Source organism: Protopterus annectens, chromosome 3.part0 (genome assembly GCF_019279795.1).
Source record: "Protopterus annectens isolate FY-2018-M chromosome 3.part0, PAN1.0, whole genome shotgun sequence".
Classification (NCBI taxonomy): Eukaryota; Metazoa; Chordata; order Ceratodontiformes; family Protopteridae; genus Protopterus; species Protopterus annectens.
Window position 1 is genome coordinate 475,166,720 of NC_056731.1, and position 18,516 is coordinate 475,185,235.

The 18,516-nt window shown below is 38.5% G+C and overlaps 1 protein-coding gene across 3 annotated transcripts in view; it reads left to right on the forward strand.

The window, feature by feature from the left end:
- The window catches only part of PHACTR1 (phosphatase and actin regulator 1), a 1,877,004-nt gene that overhangs the window by 1,301,212 nt on the left and 557,276 nt on the right, over nt 1-18,516 (forward strand). For all 3 annotated transcript variants that reach the window (XM_044064898.1, XM_044064897.1, XM_044064899.1), the window contains one exon: nt 7,366-7,522. In XM_044064898.1, coding sequence (XP_043920833.1) covers nt 7,366-7,522 — 157 coding nt within the window. The remainder of the gene's footprint in view (nt 1-7,365; nt 7,523-18,516) is intronic.

Genomic DNA, 18,516 nt, shown 5'->3' on the forward strand with positions numbered 1-18,516 from the left:
TCTTTTATATAATCATATGGATTTTAGAGAATTACTAGGGCTGTTTATGTGATCCTGAGGACAGCTGAGGTGTGCTTAGGACTGCTGCAGCAAGCACATTCATAAGCAGGTACATGAGGTGTACTTAAGTAGATTAGTGACTTATGCACTCAAATTTCACTGCATTTCATAGAGATAAGTATAAATAAGCCAAATTTGCATAGGGGAGGTATAAATGATCCTGAATTTATGAAAAAGTTTAAGATCGACATATTAACGTATGATCACCCAAGATAGGTGGGAAATACTTTAGGAAATCACAAATTTATTCAAGAAAGCAAACAATAAAAACAACAGAAATTAGATTAAAACAGTTGAAACTGATTTTAGTTGGTGTTTAGAAGGAGTAATGTGTACTTCACTCTGACAGTGAGATGTATGTGATTCATGTATTTATTCAGGACATAACTGACGCTTATAAATGGGAGTTCATGGCAGCAGCACTGAAATGGTATGGGGTATAATTGCAATGTGAAAGGTATTCTGGAAGTTATTTTTGGATGTATTTACTGAATCAGATACACTGGATATAAGTAGATACTTTGAAGTGATTGAAGTCTGTTGTACTTCATTTTATCCAGTGTATTTTTCTGTCAGGAAACATAGTGCTTTACTTTGGGATTTCTGTCTACCATGAATGAAAAATAGCAGTATAAATGCAGAAAAGTGATAGGGAAAGGCTAGCACTCTACTAACAATGGAATAACATGGCAGTATATTGTTAAGTGCATGGAATGCTATTATGAATTTGTTGATGATGCTGTACCAGTTGCTACTCACTGGTTGAATTTATATTTGCAGTACATGTCTGTGAATATGGGTGTTGTGTCACTATACATGTTTTTGTATGCAGGTCTTTGATTTATTTGTGATGAAAGCAGCCATGCTTCATTGCTGTTTTTTGACTGACAAATGGATCAAAAATTTCATAAGATGACTTTAAAATGTTGGTTTAGATAGCTGAATTGTGTAGCAGCAGAGATTGAGACAGGGAAAAGACAACTATAGCCATGAGGAGAACCGCATTCTCATGGCAACTGTTATGACATGAAAGCTGAGAGAACAAAGGTATGGAATCGGGTAGTAATTTATATAAATGCTGCTGGTGGAAGGCACTGCATATTAACACAGTGAAAGAAAGGGCCAATGATATGGTAGGACTTGCAAGATTCAGGGCAAGGTAGAATGCAGTTGCCCGTAGCTGTACTGGGGGTCTCCAGCAATCATTCTTTTAGCAATCGATGATGAATATCTCCTCTCCATTTGTGGGGATGATTATGAGACAGATGACAATGGCACTGGAATAATAAGTAGTGGTGTGGACAATGGCTGCTACCCACATCTGCAGTATCAAAATACATCTGTTCAAAATGGTTGGTACCGGTAACATATATCTACATAGACAACAATAGAAGGATAAAATGCAATGATTAAATATAGCACATGACAAAAACTATTAATAGGTGAACTATGCACTTCAGCACATAATGTTATTAATGAACACAGTGTGCATGGTGAGTGTCCTCCACAATAGATTACACAGTATGCAGTTGTGTACTCCACCATCTGAGTAGCAATGTATTCAATTAATTCTTTACATGTTCAGCAGTGCAAACAAACAGTTCCACTGTACTAATAAATGCAGAGGATATCACTAGCAGAATGCCTGATGATGATGGTGGTGATGATGACACATTATATTTATGAGACAAGCTGAGGAAAGTGGCACACAGTTGCAAAGTTTACTGGCAGGATATCATGTTAATAACTCAGCAGGAAGTGGCACTGGATCACAAAGTCAGCCACATGGTGACATTACACTCACACTTGTACTGTGAGAAAATGCATGCAGTTCTACACCTGTATCTCCAAACCCACAGGAACACCTTATGGATGATGTCCACAGTGACAACTTTACAAAGGGGTGCCAAGTGCAGGTATTTGTCACAGCTACCATATTAAATACGGAAAGGGTTGGCTGTCCAGCTGCAAATGTGCCATGATGTTATGTTCAGTACATTACCACAGAGAGTTGGTTATAAATGGTTAGAGTCCTCCTGGGTTAACATGAGAATTTTCAGTACTACATGGAAGTGGTAGAGTAGGGGTAATGCTATGATCACATTGATCTCTAGCATGATGGCCCACTGAGCATCTATGCTCACCTCTATCCATACACTGGTGAGGACTTAACTAGACTCAAGCAGGAGTCATTGTTGAAAGGGGAAAAGGATGAGGTACTGTCTAAACACATGGAAGCATATCACTTCTCACTGCAAGTGCTTCCCAAGAAGGTGGCGCTACTACTAGGAGGGAACAAGTGTAACAGAAATCATGCAAAACAAGTCAACATTTGGGTCTATATTATTCCAGCAAAAGTGCTTTTGTGCGAATGCAAAACAAGTGACACACATGCATTGAAATGCATTTGAGCATTTCGGTGTATTTGTCATAGGGCAAGGAGGTAGTTGGTCAACTACCTGGAATTGCCCTTTCTGTTGTTATAGTGCAATCTCAGAGTTGGTATATTTAGTTAGGGGGGTGGGGGTTACAGCCCCCACATTGGGGGGTGTGGGGGGTGAAACCCTCCACCTATTTATGCTTTTAATTTAGTTTTTTTTCACAAATGGCCACATGAATTTTTTCCATAGGAAAAAATTTGATTTTGGGCCGTTCACAATTTCCATCTTTCGTGCATTATGTGTCAACTTGTATGTAGTCACACAAAAGCACTTTTGCTGGGATAATATAGACCCCAACTTTCATCAACACATAGCACAACCTCTCATTTGAGCTCCCAGACCTGTAGCACTGTGAGATCAGTGTATGTAGGTTCACCTGCATCAAGAAGGTTATGGCATAGCAGCAAGTCACCATCTACTTCACATGACACCCCCTCCTCAAGATCACATGCACCTTCACCAACCCTATCTTTAGAAGATGTCATATATGACGCATTTGACTTTGACCTGCTGTGATTCAAGGTACAGTATTCATGCATTTAAATTTATACACAGAGATATCAATGTTTAACTGTAAATGCAATGAGATATTAATAAAAACATTAAAGAAAAATAAAACATGAGTGCAGACCATAACAAATTACAAACATCTGCACACATTTGAATTTAGTAATAATACTGATTAGAAGAAAAGAAAATATCTGGAAAGAAGGCTATATGTCATAACATTCAAAGTGCATCTATTGCAGGGTGACCTAGTGGAAGCATACACCAACCCCATTAACTGTAGACTCCAGAGCACATGATTTAGTCATAGCATTATGAGTTTTACCTACATAATTTAGGTTTGATCTTCCAAAATTACTGATGCTTCTCATAAAGCTAGACATATAGAATGGAACATAAATTATTAAATAACTGAGCTAAGCCTATACAACGATTTAGTTGTGTTAATTATTTGTGTTCCAGTACCTGATAACCTTTTTTTATTAAAACAGCAAAGCATTCTTTTTTATGACCTTCTGCTATGATTTCTAAAGGCCAGAAGCATAATGTTTAATGCTTAAAGGTAAGCTCCAGATTACAACAGGAAAGCACATTAACAGTTGTACTTAGCAATACCATGGGTCACTGCTTACATTACATACAAAATCAAGAAAGCCCCATAAAAAAAATTTCAAAGGAATCAAACTAACTAAAAATGAATCTTACTTGTCTGTACTGACCTTGGGTAGCGCATCATTTATGTTCCTAAATATAACTAAAGCAAGTCACTGAACCACCATTTTCTTTGCTTTATGGTGCTTGTCTCTCTGATCCCTGCATGCCAAGTATCACAGAGTGAAATAATGCTTTCCTTCTAGGTGATTGCACATTAGAAATACTGTTTGTTCTAAAACACGATACTAGTGCTCAAGGTTTCAGTGTTTTGTGATGGTGAAGAATTCTTGAGATGTTTCTAGATCAGTTCCCTATTAGAAGACCGAAGACGCATTCCAAAATATCGAAGCGGCACTTGAGCGAATTCGTTCCTTGGGAAAAAATTTGTTTGGCCACTTCATTGCTTTGCTATTTTTGGCACTGTAGTGCGGTCTCGGAGTTGGTATATTTAAGTAGGGGGGTGTGGGGGGTGATGCCCCCCACTTAATGTAATGTTTAAAGTGTTTTTTTTTTTTTTGTAGGAACAGTGATTTTTTTCCCCTAGGAAAAAAAATCGCTGTTCTGACAATTTGAAATTGTAAGCTTTTGCTTACCTAGGGTCAATTAATCACCGTTCACTTTTTTAAGCATTTGGTGATCTAATATAGACCCTCTAGATCATGTTCTGGAAACCACTGCCTGCTGAAATACCCCAAAACAACATGTTCTGCTACATGTACCACTGTCCCTTTAGATCCTGAGTCGTATTTTGCAACATCTTTAAATTCTAAACTCTGTACATCTTGTACCTGGTTTCTCCTGCTGTCAGCCTTCTCAGAAGTGGACAGTATATTGTTATTATTCTTCATGCAAACGTCAATAGTCTTGTGAATGACTGCAGCCTGCTTAGCACTACTTTCTTTTCTGCCACTGCCACAGTTGTTGCCTTATCTAATTCTAAAACCATTTCTCTGTGAAATCTACTCATTCCATCCTCACTGTCTGTTTTAGTGTCCAGGAATGACATGCATATGAGAGGACCCTTTAACTTCTCCTGGGCTAAGGAAATTGAAAGTGCAGCACTGACTACATTGAACTTAATGACATCCACTAGTCCTTTTCATACACATAAAGAAAAACCTTCTTGGATTAAACAGGTTTGCAGCCACTTCCCATGAGTCATATAATACGTATTTCTACTGCAAGGCAAAGAATAATAGTTCAGTACAACATAAAAGGCTACATTCTCATCAGTGCCAAGCATGTACTATCCAAGCCTCTACTTAAATTGTTCATCCACAACCACTGCTCAGTATTTGGGCCTGATGCCTAAAGAATAGACACTGTGACTCCCCTTCACAAGGGCAGCCCCTCTACAGATCTGCCTAATTATAGTAAACAGCCTGTTCAACCTTATATGCAAAGTCAAAGAATGCATCATAGCAGAACTCATTTTTGCAAAGATAGGCAACACAACTGACTTAGACCCAGTCAGTCTAGCTATCTTAATGACTGAACCTGTCTCCTGAATCTAGTAATCTTCCTTGAGAAGGGTACAGGTGCTGTGGACAGTGGTCACTCCATGCATACTGCTTATCTCAAACTGGCCAAAATTTTTGACACTATCCGACATGGTGATAGTCTCAAAAATTTGACAAAGTTAATGTAAACCACACTGAAGAATTTGACACACAATGTGAAACCCTGCCTTGTCCACTGGATTGCAAATCCCAAGTTGTGAAAGTTGCTGGTGCCAGCCTATCTGAATATAAACTTCTAACTGCTGTGGTACCTAAGAGCTCGGCACTGGGCCCTCATCTGTTTGACATTTATTTTGCAGACATTCAAGCCAATATCCTAAAAGTGTAGTTGAGAGTTTGCTGGTGACTGTAAGACAGGTACTGTTATTCACTGTAGTTGACAGTTTGCTGGTGACTGTAAGATGGGTACTGTTATTCGCTGTAGTTGAGTTTGGTGGTGACTGTAAGTTGGGTACTGTTATTCATTGTAGTTGAGAGTTTGCTGGTGACTGTAAGACAGGTACTGTTATTCACTGTAGTTGACAGTTTGCTGGTGACTGTAAGATGGGTACTGTTATTCGCTGTAGTTGAGAGTTTGCTGGTGACTGTAAGATGGGTACTGTTATTCGTTGTAGTTGAGAGTTTGCTGGTGATTGTAAAATGGGTACTGTTATTCACTGCTAGTCATCAACTGATACTGAACAGCTACAGCAGTGGCTGAAATATGCACATACTTGGTGTACCAAAAACAGTTTCAAGCTGAATACAAAATTTGCAATGTAATAGCATTTATCAAAAAAGATGTTCCTACCCCATACATTATAAGTGCTTATGTGGACAATATTCTCTCATTCGATCATCATTTTTCCACCATGGTCAGGAGATCCTTCCGTGTAGCAGTCGAATATCTTTGCTAACCAAAGTCATGCTACCACTATACTCTTCTCATTATCAAATACAGTGCCCCCTTTAGTAGGTACAGTGTATTGTTCAACTCAAAAGATCACAAACATTTCCAGCCAACAAAATTAAAGGCCTTAAATGCTTTAGCTATCTGGATAGATTAACATAACTATCCTTTTACACAGTAGCCTACCTGGTGCTCCAATGTGACTTGTGTTTTGCTTTTCAGACTTGAAGTACCCAGTCCTACTTGGCCTTATGTTTCTTCACAAAGCTAGTGACTTTATAAAAACCTGCATTAGGGACTGAAATCTACACCAACAAATAAACAAGTTGCACTCAAGGAATAGGTTCCTAACTCAACATGTTCTTAACTTCTGGAATAAGTTACGATTGCAAGTAAAACAAAGTATTTAGCTACCTTTAAGTCTAGTCTATGAATGTTAGACATAATTTTACACCGGGATTATTAGTTCATCCCTGTTAGATTTGGGAGGTTAGCACTATTAAGTGCTTGTAAAGGCTGGCAAGAACTTGTCTCCTTATAGGTATATGTAGCTGGGCATGTTATCGTCTCGCTGATCACTTGTCTAGTGTTGTTCTTTTGTTGATACATGGGACAGCAAAGTGACTCAGTTGTAATATTGCTGCTTTGCAGTTCCATTGTCTGGAGATCAGTTCTGGCTTCTAGTCATTGTCTGGATAGAATTTATATAGTCTGTCCATTTCTCTGTTGATTTTTCTGTGTACTCCAGTTTCCTACTAAAATCATTCTTGTTGATTGACTGCAGTAAAAGTAAGTGTGTGTGTGTGTGTGTGTGTGTGTGTGTGTGTGTGTGTGCGCGCGCGCACATGCATGTGTGCGTGCGTGTGTGTGTGTGCATCAGAGAATGAGAGAGAGAGATCGAGACTGTGCAAGTGTGTGTATATTTTATTTGCCCTTGTGCCTGAAAAGTTTTTTTTATTCTTTTAACAAATTTAGACTTGCTTCTTGCTTCTTGCTTCTTACCTATAGTTGAAAGATATGAGCTGATTAAATAGTTATAGAAGTGTTAATGTCTTGTGAATCTCCTGGATAATGCAAATAAACTGTGCTTTGTTACTCACTTACATTCTTTATATAGTCAGGCCTGATGACATTATGCCTACATAAAGTCAGTGTTGTGCTTTTATCCATGTTTAGTATTTATAAACAGGACAGCTATTAGAAAACTATATTTCATTTATCTGTATTAGTGGCTTATGACTTTGAAAAAATACTTCTACTGTGTGATAATGAATTGTCTTTCTTAACATATTAGGCTCTCTGGCAATAAAGGTATTTAGGCAAGATTCACTGGAAATGCGGCTGAGCAACCGGCCTTCCAAATATGAGCTGGAGGAGAAAAATATTATCCCAAGGCAGACTGATGAAGAGCGAATGGCACTAAGGCAGCAGATTGGGTCAAAGTTAACAAGGTAACACTTCAACACTGTTAACGGGTGATATTATTACATTAAAAATGCTTATGATGACAGGTTGAAAATGTCTTCTGCCATTGAAATATTTTTAATAGTCAACTGCATGAAAATGCTATTTAAGAGATCACAGGAGGACTGTGTTTTTATAAAAATGAAAACGGCATTTATGTTCTGAAATATCAGTGAAGAACAGCTAGGCATTGGTGAAAAACTTGTGCCATGATGGAATTCTGTCACTACAGGAGGAAGTGTATAAAGGAAAATATGCATGCAACGTATCTGCACACATAATTTAAAAAATAGCATAGAGATCTGTGCAGCTAGGTGGGGAAAAGAGTATGGTTTTATGTGGAGAAGTTATATGTAGAGAAAGTCATGGCAGGAACAATTTACGCAATGGCAGATGAAAGGTAGACCAGTGGACTCTGCCTGGTGAGAAACACAGTACAAAAATGCTTCCCAGTCTCACTGCCAGTGGTCCGACAATGTCTCACTCTGCAAGTTATGGACTCCTTTGGTTAAGTATCACTTAGCAGGGCCAATTGGACACAAAGGAGAACAACATGTAAGACTAATAAACATGTCTGTGAGTCATGTAACTTTGTTTATAATTTTTTTTGAGGAGTGACAGGTTTTAGCAGATTTCACTCATCATATCTAGTTAATGATTAGCTACAAGACACAACTGAAATGAAAAAAAAAAGTTGTCTGAGCTAATGTAACTAACAAGGTACTGTAGCTGTGATGCACTGATACTTCCTAAATAAGCTGTTATGGAAACTTGAAGATGGAAGTGAGGTCTTGCTCTTAAATATCTTCTGCTAAGATAAAGATCAGGTGTGTATTTCTTAATTTTTAAATAAATGGTAGAAAAAGCTAGGATACATTACTTACATTGCCAGCCTGGTTGACTTTTAAAATGATTACTCATTAGAAACTTGACTTAATATTTAGACTTGTATATGGGCAGCTGATTTGTACTGTGGTTTACATTTCAAATTCTGCTATCTAGGGAAGCTAGTTTATTGTAGATTGAAACAGATTTGCAGCCTTTGCCAAAAAGCAGCTTTAACTCTTTTTACAAATGTTATTGTATAATGAATCTGGTAGTATTTAGACTAAAATTCTATATTTTAGTTATACTGGTTATGGAAAATTTATACCAGATGATATTTTTCTAGTCGTTGTACTTATATCATGATAAACTTTTACACTTTTGTTAACGTTGTCAGTATAGGCCTTACTGAATTATATTAATATATTAATTGGGGAATAAATTACTGCACAACATTAACAAAATTAATTTCTTGTGATACTACATTTTTTATTTGAAGAGACTGTTTGAGGAAAACTTTTACAACAGAATATACAGACGTATATGTGTATCTGTCTGTAGGTTCATCGGTACTTACTAGGCTATTGATCTGTGAGATTGTTAAGTAGCCTAGCCTTACATTCTCTTAATAGCTTTAGCCTTTATATTTTGCATACAAATAACCCAGAGGTGAGCAAAACAAGAATATGTTGGGACATGTATATGTTTTCCCAATGCATGAGCAACTGGGGTAAAATTTGCGTTTATCAATCTGTTCATCTTAATGCATTTGAATAGAGTAGAAGTACTTTAATAGGAGTAGCAGACATTTCCACAGAAGCAGTGTTCTCTGAGATACATACCTATCCCTCAAACATGTTCTATTTATTTTACAAAAGAGACTGAGATCCTCTGAACAGGTGTTTATGATACCACTGGACTTGCAAATTTGTAATAGGTCTGACAGAACAAGATCACCTCTCAGTAGTCTGTATGATATTGGGAAAAAAAACAACAAGGCTTTGAGATGGTCTACATAGTTTTTAGGATTTAGGCCCTTGATTTTTTTTCAATGAAAAACTGTTGCAGCCATTTCATTTGTGACAAGTGCCTGGCATGTGTCTACAGAAAGGAATATTATAATGATTGTCTTAGCCAGTATAGAGTACAGTGGAATGATTATATCTCTGAATCTGGATGCAGTACCTTTAGATATAAGCTTTGAAATAAAAAAGACTCACATTAAGGTGTTGTAACAGCCTGTTTCTTAGGTATACATACATATTGGTCTGAAGGTCCAACAGGCATTCAAGGAATTGCTGAAGGATGCGACTGGGCTGATACCTGGGGATACCAGCTATGTCACTTCTGAGCCTTTGGAGAAAGCCTTTTGTCAGGGTGGTTACAACAGCAATGATTCTGACTTGCAGGGGTACTGGTTGGCTGCAACCAGTGGGAATTTGCATAAATCAACAGATATAATAGTAACCATTTTAAATGTGTGGACCTACTTCAGTAAGTCCTAAAATACAGAGATTGAATGGCCAAAAAACAGAGTTGCAGAGATTACTATTTCTCATAATATTTATTTTTCTCAGAGGTATGGCAGTCTCAGAGATGATAGATATATGTATGTTCAGTGGTGTAAAGGGGATATTGAGGGTGCACGCATCTTGCATCCCCTGCAAAAAAATAAGTTTAAAGGAGAAAAGTGATATTCAATATTTGCTCTTCTGCATTTCTGGTGATTTTTTTTTCAGTGTAGCAGCATCGGGCGTGCCAATATTTCAACAAGGAGCCAACTAACATAGTTCATCCATTATCTGACCATCCATACAGAATCTCTACAACTGTTTTAACCTTGTTAGGATAGTGTACAAGGTTCAAGGCTAAAAGTACTCCTCCAGCTGCTAAGACAGTATCTGCAGCTGTAATGTTTGTCATTATATATAAGAAGGAGTCAATTCTTTGTTTCTTTCTTTCTTCCTTTCATAGCTCTTCAGCGTACTAGAGAATATCCATAAATTTTCAGGTATGAAGAGTTTGGAATACATAAGTGAGGCTCATTTGGGAACTTTATGAATTGCCTTACTGGTTGCATATCATGTACTCTCCTCATCTGTATAGTTACTTGATATGACTTTTAGCAGATAGGCAAAATATTCACTCAGTTATATGTGATATTCTTGTAGGGTTACCACCTGTCCCTCTTTGGGCAGTTGTGTCTTGTGAAAAAAATTAAAAATTGTAAATGTCATGAGATTTTCGGACAAAAAATAATTCATAAGTTTTCTCTAATAGTTGCAGAAAACAGTTATTTTGTATCTGAAACACCTAAATATTGTATGAAATAGCATAAACAACTGAAATGCTACAAGAACATGCTTTTATTTTGGCAAAAAAAGTAAAGTTCTGTCCTTTGCACTGGCCGTGGGTATGTTTTATTCTTCTTTTTTTTTCAATAATCATTTTTTATTATTTTTCACAACCATATTACAAATTCACACATTATATACAATATATACAAAATGCTTCCATTGGTTAATTTCACATATATATCAACCTCATGTATTGATCAAAGGTACAGCACTCACAATCAAAAGGAAAATAATAATAAAAAAAAAAAAATCCAACATTAACAAATCCAAGCCAACAATCTGTCTTTTCTGTACATTTTCTATCTAATCTAAGGCTGATTTAGACTATATTCTGGTTCCCGAGAAAAAGTGGATAGTAACCTCTCAATGTTTTATTCTTCAAAATTTCACATTTCTACAACTAATGTCCCTCTTTGGGCATTTGAAAAAGTGGCAACCCTATATTCTTGGGATGCATGTAGCTCATTTGTACATTACATACAATCTACATATCATATGCAGTGGGCACAATGAGGAGTTTCTATATTTTAAGCATGATTTGTTTGTTTTATGTGAGCCTCTTTTTTCTATTTTTAGATTAATAATTTTGAAGTCAGCTAAAAGGAGTGTATTGTTGACTTTATCTGTATATTTTTGCTTTGCATGTATGCATTGTAAAAGCAGAAGTAAATTTCACAGAGCTTATTGCTGGTATCCAGAGCAGATTTATTTGGGCCACTAATGACATCTCAGCCTGTTCTCATAAGTACATAATTTATTACATCATAATTTTTACTGGTAATACTAGTCTCAGAATAATGGTGTATTTATAAGTGAGCTTGATTTTGTTCTCAGGTGAAAGATGATGGTATTTATATGGTTAACAAGAAGGTCCTAGATTTGTCAGTGTAATACTAAAAATGTCGCCTTCATACTTTGTCATTTATTTATTGACATTTGATTATCAGGAAAGTCTGATAGGGTGGATAGATACCATTTTTAGTGGAGGTCTGGGGAGAAAAGCTCCAAAGTATTGCAAAATATTTTAAGAACGATAAAAACTTCATCTGATGAAGTTTTATGAAGGCAGATATTAAAGGAAACTATGCTAAGAACACTTTTGGATGATTTCCTTTGCACCTCACTAGTGTTTTATTACTAAGTTAATTAATTATATCAAATTTCATAATGAGAAAACACTAGTTAAGAACAGATACACCTTATATGACAATGATTTAATATTTTGAGAAATTTTAGTTATAGAGAAGTTAATGGTAAGTTAGTATAATACAAACAGGAATTGCAATATGAAGTGAGAGAAAAAAAACAGGGTAATGACATATTTAGAAAGACATTCGGGGTGGGGAGAGAAAGTGACTTAGGTAATTAGGTGAGTGAGGAAGGGAGAGTAATGCAATGTAAGGTATGAATAGGTTCTTGTTCATATTTAGTGATATAGTTTAATCTGGGGTTGAGCAAGAACAGAGACAGATTTTGGCTAGGAAGTCTTTCAGCATGGTTTTAAAGGACTGTAAGAAGGGTATTAACTTGATGGAGACAGATAAGGAGTTCCAGGCCTTAGCAAACATTGTATGAGTACAGACTATGCCCAACAGATCTGATAGGCTTGGGGACAGAGAGGAGTTTTTGGTCACTTGATCACAATGACCAATTGGGAGCACAGTTGTCTAAAATGGTGTTTAGCGCTGGACAAGCAGATGAATGCTGGATAATTTTATAGGTTGATGGGGTAGTTCTAATCAGTTTAGGCTTTTTTAGTACAGTGGTGGGTTCTGAAAGGGGTATTTGCTGGAAATGTAGCCACTTTATTATAGCATTGTTCAAGTTTTGCTTTTTGTGATGCCTGGAAGGTAATAAGGATGGAAATGCCACTAAGTAGTGGCAAGTGTAGTTTTTGTTGCATTGGTGAGAAAATGTTTGACTCTGTAAAACATTCTTAGTTTTTGGTGATTTTTTTTAATGAAATTTTGCATATACAATTTAAATTTAAGCTTATCACCCACTATCATCCCAAATAAATTGCTATGAGAAATGACTTATGTGTATTATTGAGAGAGTATTTTACATTTTGTTTTTTCACAAGAGAGGGATGAGTTGTGAGTTACAAAGCCATGTTTCAGTAGCTGTTAAAGCTTCCTGAGTAATTTTTTTGGAGATGCACCAGGCTGACAGACCTGCATACGAATGAGGACTCATCTGCATATTGTATTTGGGAGGCCTGCTGTGAAGAACAGAGGACCAAGACTTGTGTTGCACCAGTGGTGACAGGGAATTATGGAGACAAGGTGGAGTGTATTTTACTGACTGACACCAATTGGACAGGTAGTTTTTGAACCATAAAAACATAGGCTAAGATAGACCTAGTGAGGGCATTTGAAGTAAAAGTTTCCTGTAACAAACTGTGCTGAAGACTTTAGACAAGTCTAGAAATAAGGAGTTTACTTGTTGCTGTTATATCTAGCTCTGTCTAAGGTGACTCCCAGTTATGGTTTTCTTGGCTGGCATGTACTCACCTTCCGAGGTGCACAGGGTGGATAATCAGCATGCAGGCAAGGACAACGACTATAAAACATCTGGAAAGAATCCTTAAGAAAATGAACAGCCTACAACGGGAAGCACTACGCCTCAACAAAAGACTAATGTCTAGGGGCCTACAGTTACAAAAAAAGCTTGTCTTGAAAAACGTGGAAGATGGCCTAATAGCAGACTGAAACAACACTCTGAAAAAAAACATGACTCAGACTTATACTAAGTCTTCTAACACACAAGACACCACAAAATAAAACTCAAATAGAAAAAAACACAACTTGAAGAAACCTGTGATCTAAGAAGAAATGGATTAAATTCCAGGAAATATATGAAAGAAAGAGTCAATTCCTTTGAGACAAAAAGAAAAAAGAAGACAACTTCAGAAAATCCAAAGGGACCTTTATGATGAACAGCACCCAGATAAGCAAGAAAGAAAGCACACACCAAGGCACCCAGAAATACCTTCTGGAAAGACCAAAGAAATCAGCCATATCAGGGAAGGAACTCCCATCTATATACAAAGATTCCAACAGAAAATCCAAGACACGTACATGACAACACCAATCACTGGATGATGCTGGAGCTGGCTCCACAACAAATGAAAGTTATTACAGCACAAGCCTCAGACTCAAGAAACCCAGAACAGCCAACTCAACAGACAAGCATACACCCTCTCAAGCACACCACCAAGGAAAAGACACCCCATGCATATCACTTCCTGGATCATTACCAAGCACTATTGAACACATCCCCACAAGGTGACTATCATTAAAGGGTAAAAACCTAACAAGGAAAAGGGACCTCAAACACCTGTGGCACCCCTCAATGTAGACAACTAATAGACCAGGAAGCAGGAACCAGAAAACCAAACGCAATACCACTAAATGACATAGAATACAAAGTGCTTACAAGATCTCACCTTTGTGCCTTACTAAAGGAGCAGCATAGTAAGTACAATTAGAGACCTCAAACCTTTTAATCAGAAACTCAACCTCAAGATATTCTTCTATAAAAAAAGGACAGCATAACAACTACAGAGCAGTACCTGCAGTCACAATATGCAAATGGAAGAGACCCAGAAACTTTTGCCTGCTACCACATCTCACCATCAGAGCATTTGAAGACAAATGCGAATCAGATATTTGCATAATCCTCAGTAAATCTGCAAAAAGGAAGGTTTACAACCTTAATAAAAAAGTAGCCAAAGCCCTAATGGATCTCTACAAGACAAATACAGGAGAATAATGAAAACAGACAAAGGAGGAGGCATCTTGGTCACTAACGCTGCCACCTACAGCAACAAAATCCTACACATGTTGAACTACTCAAACTTCTATGAAAAGGCCAATACATAGGCAAAATTAAGACAACCTATAAAGAAATTCTCTTGGAGATCAACCTGAATGAAAAAGACCCGATAAGCAACAGCCTTTATGTGTTCCTCAGAGTAATGCACCCACAACTCCCAAACATCTTCAGGATCCCCAAACCCCACAAGAATATAGAAGACCCACCCTACACACCAGTGACAACTATCAGGGGATCCACAACTGAACCCATCTTCATACATCTAGAAGTGCAATTCAAACTGCTCGCAGAAAACAACAACTCATTCATTCTGGACTCCATTGACTTCATCTGAAAGATAAAGGCCATCTCCCTGAACCAGAACTTCATACTAGTAACCTTCTAACTTTTTACGGCTCTCCTCATGATTACTGCATCACAGCCATCATAGAAGCCGACAACAAGGAAAGGGAAGAATTACAATGAGAGACAAAGAAAGAGACCATCAGCAGACTCCTGAAACTTCTACTCAACACCATTTATTTTCAGTTTGAAAGACATTATTTCAGCCAAACCATGGGAATCACAATGGAGGAAACAAAGGCCTCCAGTCCAGCGAACACAGCACTAGGCAAATGGGAGGAAGACTTTATTTACAACTCCCCATTCTACTCCCATATGGAATTCTACCTAACATTTATAGATGACATTTTTATCATATGGAGCAGCAGTCCAAAACACCTAGAGCAATTTTTGAATCATATCAACAAATCCACAGGTCCAGGTAGGCAGAGAGATTATCATGGTTCATGGTGGGGGACCTATAGCTAACAATGATACGGAATGGGGTTTTACCTACAGTTAGTTGCCATGGAGCAGCTCTAGGAAGTTGTACTGTTTGACCAGTCTTGAGGTGTATTTATGTTTAATAAAGATGAATACACCTCCACATTTGGTTCTTTCACACTCATTTTGAGGTCAGGACATCTGCATGGCCGGGGTGCTGTCTGCAGCCTTGAACCATGCCTCTGTGACTGCACATCTGCATCTTCCAAGATAAGGAGTGCTTCCAGTAAGGGCAGCTTCCAATTTACACTCCTAGCATTAAGCAGCATAACCTTGAGTTTGTCTCTAGTGAATTTTTATGTCAGAAATGTTGTTGTTATGACATTGCCTAAAAAAGGCACTATGGGGAAGCAAGTACCTTTGCCAGTAATAAAAAGCCAAGAGGCAACAGGTGAAGACCATCTTTGGCAAAGCAACATGGTCTGTTGACCATATCTTTCCAGGCTGACAGATACTGGAGCCCCATGGAACGACACCAGAAGCTAAACCAATTGTTGAAGTCAATCATTTTTTGTTTATATTGAGGCATTATCCTGGGTGAGGGTAGGATCATAAGTTCATAGGTAGGTACTAGGCTATCTGCCCGAGGACATTTATAAGCCTAGCCAGAGTGTGTCGGCTTTTGCCACCCCATTGATTAATTAACTGATCCTCTGTCACGCAAAGCCAATGACATGATCCCAGGGGTGTATTTTCTGTTACCCATCCACTCATCAAGGTTTCTCTTGAAGAGTGTTAGTGAGAGGCTCTACCTGATGTCATTTGGAATTTTGTTCCAAAGCATGTGGAGTCGCTGTGACAGGAATCTATCCCTCCAGCATGTTCTATTTATTGTTGTGGCAAGGTTTAGCTCACTAGTACGCGTGGCTTGCAGTGACTTGGATTTCTTTAGGTGGAGCATGTCCATCAATTCTGAGTTGGACATGGCTTTGTAAGTCAGGCAGAGATCACCTCTGAGTAAGAGATATGCCACTGAGTACAGCCAGAGTTTTTTTAGATGGGCTGCATACGACATATGTTTGAGGCCAGTAATCCTCTTGGTGAGGTACTTTCATGGTCTTTCCAGCTGTTAAAAGTGTCTTGTGAGGTACATCCCAAATGGGGCATTGTACTCTATGATGGGTCTAATGAGTGATGAGTAGAGGGGCACTATAACCTCTTTATTTCTAGATGCAAACCCTTTAGTAATTAGATGGGCCACATAGAAGGATTTCCTAACTACTTTGGCAATATGATTGTCAAAGGAGAGATTACTATCTACTTAGGTCCCCAGATCTCTTATTACCTCTTCTGTATTAAGGAGGCTGCCACCTATGTGGTAATTCATGGATGTTTTGTTTTTCCCAAATGGTATGACTATGCATTTTTTGGCATTTAGCTTGAGGCCATGACTTTGACACCAGGTGTCCGTCTCAGTAAGGTCCTTTTGGAGGATGTCTGTGTCAGCCGGAGAGTCAATTATGGCTCCCAGTTTGCAGTCATCGGTGAACTTGGGTAGCCATAGTTCTCCTGTGTTTGCCTGTACTTCTGAGAAGTATATGCCGAACAGTAGGGATCTCAGGACCGAGCCTTGCAGGACACCACTTGTGACTGGTTTAGAGTCAGACCTGGAGCCTGCAATTCTTACCATGTGAGTTCTGTCTGTAAGCCAGTTGGCAACCCACCTTGTGACGTAGGGGGTTATGTTCAGGCTGGTGCGTTTTTCTGTAATTCCCAAGTGGGGAATGGTGTCGAAATCCTTGGTGAGGTCAAGGTAGGCTGTGTGAACCACCTTTTCTCATCTATGGCCTTGGTGACTGTCTTGAAGAAGTCAACAAGGTTTAATAGGCATGATCTGCCCTTAACAAAGCTGAACTGGGTCAGGTCAAGTGTTTGTGGGTTCCCAATGTCTTTGTTAATGAGTTCCATGATGATGCACTCCATAGCCTTGCAGACCAGGCTAGTCAGGCTTATGGGGTGATAGTTAACAGGGTCAGTTGTGGCCCCTCCTTTGTGGAGAGGAATAACCGTTGCTGTGCACCATTCTATTCATGGAGAGGCTGAGGTTAAACAGAATGTTTAGGTGGGGGGTTAGTTTGTTCTGTAGTTTGTGCAAGACGCAGCCTGGGACACCATCTGGTCCAATTGATGCTGTGTTTTTGGCTTTTGAAAGGGATGTTTTCACCTGTGCGTCTGTGATTTTTGGGACACTACACTTTTCCGGTACTATTGTGGGCCGTTTTTGGAGGTGAGAGGGGGGTGAAGTTTATACTGACTCTATCTGCCAGGATGTTGGCAATATTAGTAGGTTCAGTATATTTTGTGCTATTTTGCACTAGTTTAGTGCATATCTGCGAGTTGCCGCTTAGATTCTTAACATAGCTAAAGAAGGCTTTGTGGTTATTTTTTGAATCCTTGGATGATTTCATGGGGGACCTCAGTTTCTTACTGATACTGATCATGGATGTCTTTCTTGGGATTTGTTTTTTTCTGAACTAGTTTCCTCCTTCTATTGTATAGCCTGTTTATTGCAGGGGGTCCACCAAACTGGTTTCCTTCTCTTAGAGAAGTGAGTCTTGGTTTTGCTAGGGATGGCACAATCCATGCATCCTTGTAGGTGCTCATAGAGTGCATTTGTAAAGGTTTCTGCATCTTGGGCAGCATCATCCTTTAGCATGGGGGCTGTGAAACCTACCACCTCTGTGTTAAGTAAGGTGAAGTTTGTTTAGAAAAGTTTTTTACTGTGGTTTCTTTAGTTGGTGGTGGTGGGGTGTGGACATCCAGAGTGATTAGTTTTATGGTCTGATCTAACCAATGAAGGGTTGACCTCCAATGTGGAACACCTGTCACCCATGTTGGTGATGACCAGGTCCAATATGTTTTCACGTCTGGTAGGGGAGTTTACCAGCTGATCCAGGGCTTTTGAGTTGATGAATTCCAGGAAGCGCTGGGCCTGAGAATTTGTACTCGAGTAGTTTTCCCAGTGAATAATAGGGTAATTGAAATTGTCCAATATTAGGGTGTTCGGTAGGATCTTCATGTTTTCCAGTGTCTCCAGAAAGGTGGAGTGGTGGTCCTGGATCATGGAGGGTGGTCTGTAGCAGGCGACAATTTGCATTGCAGATTTTCCTGATGTTAGTTGCACATGGATACACCCC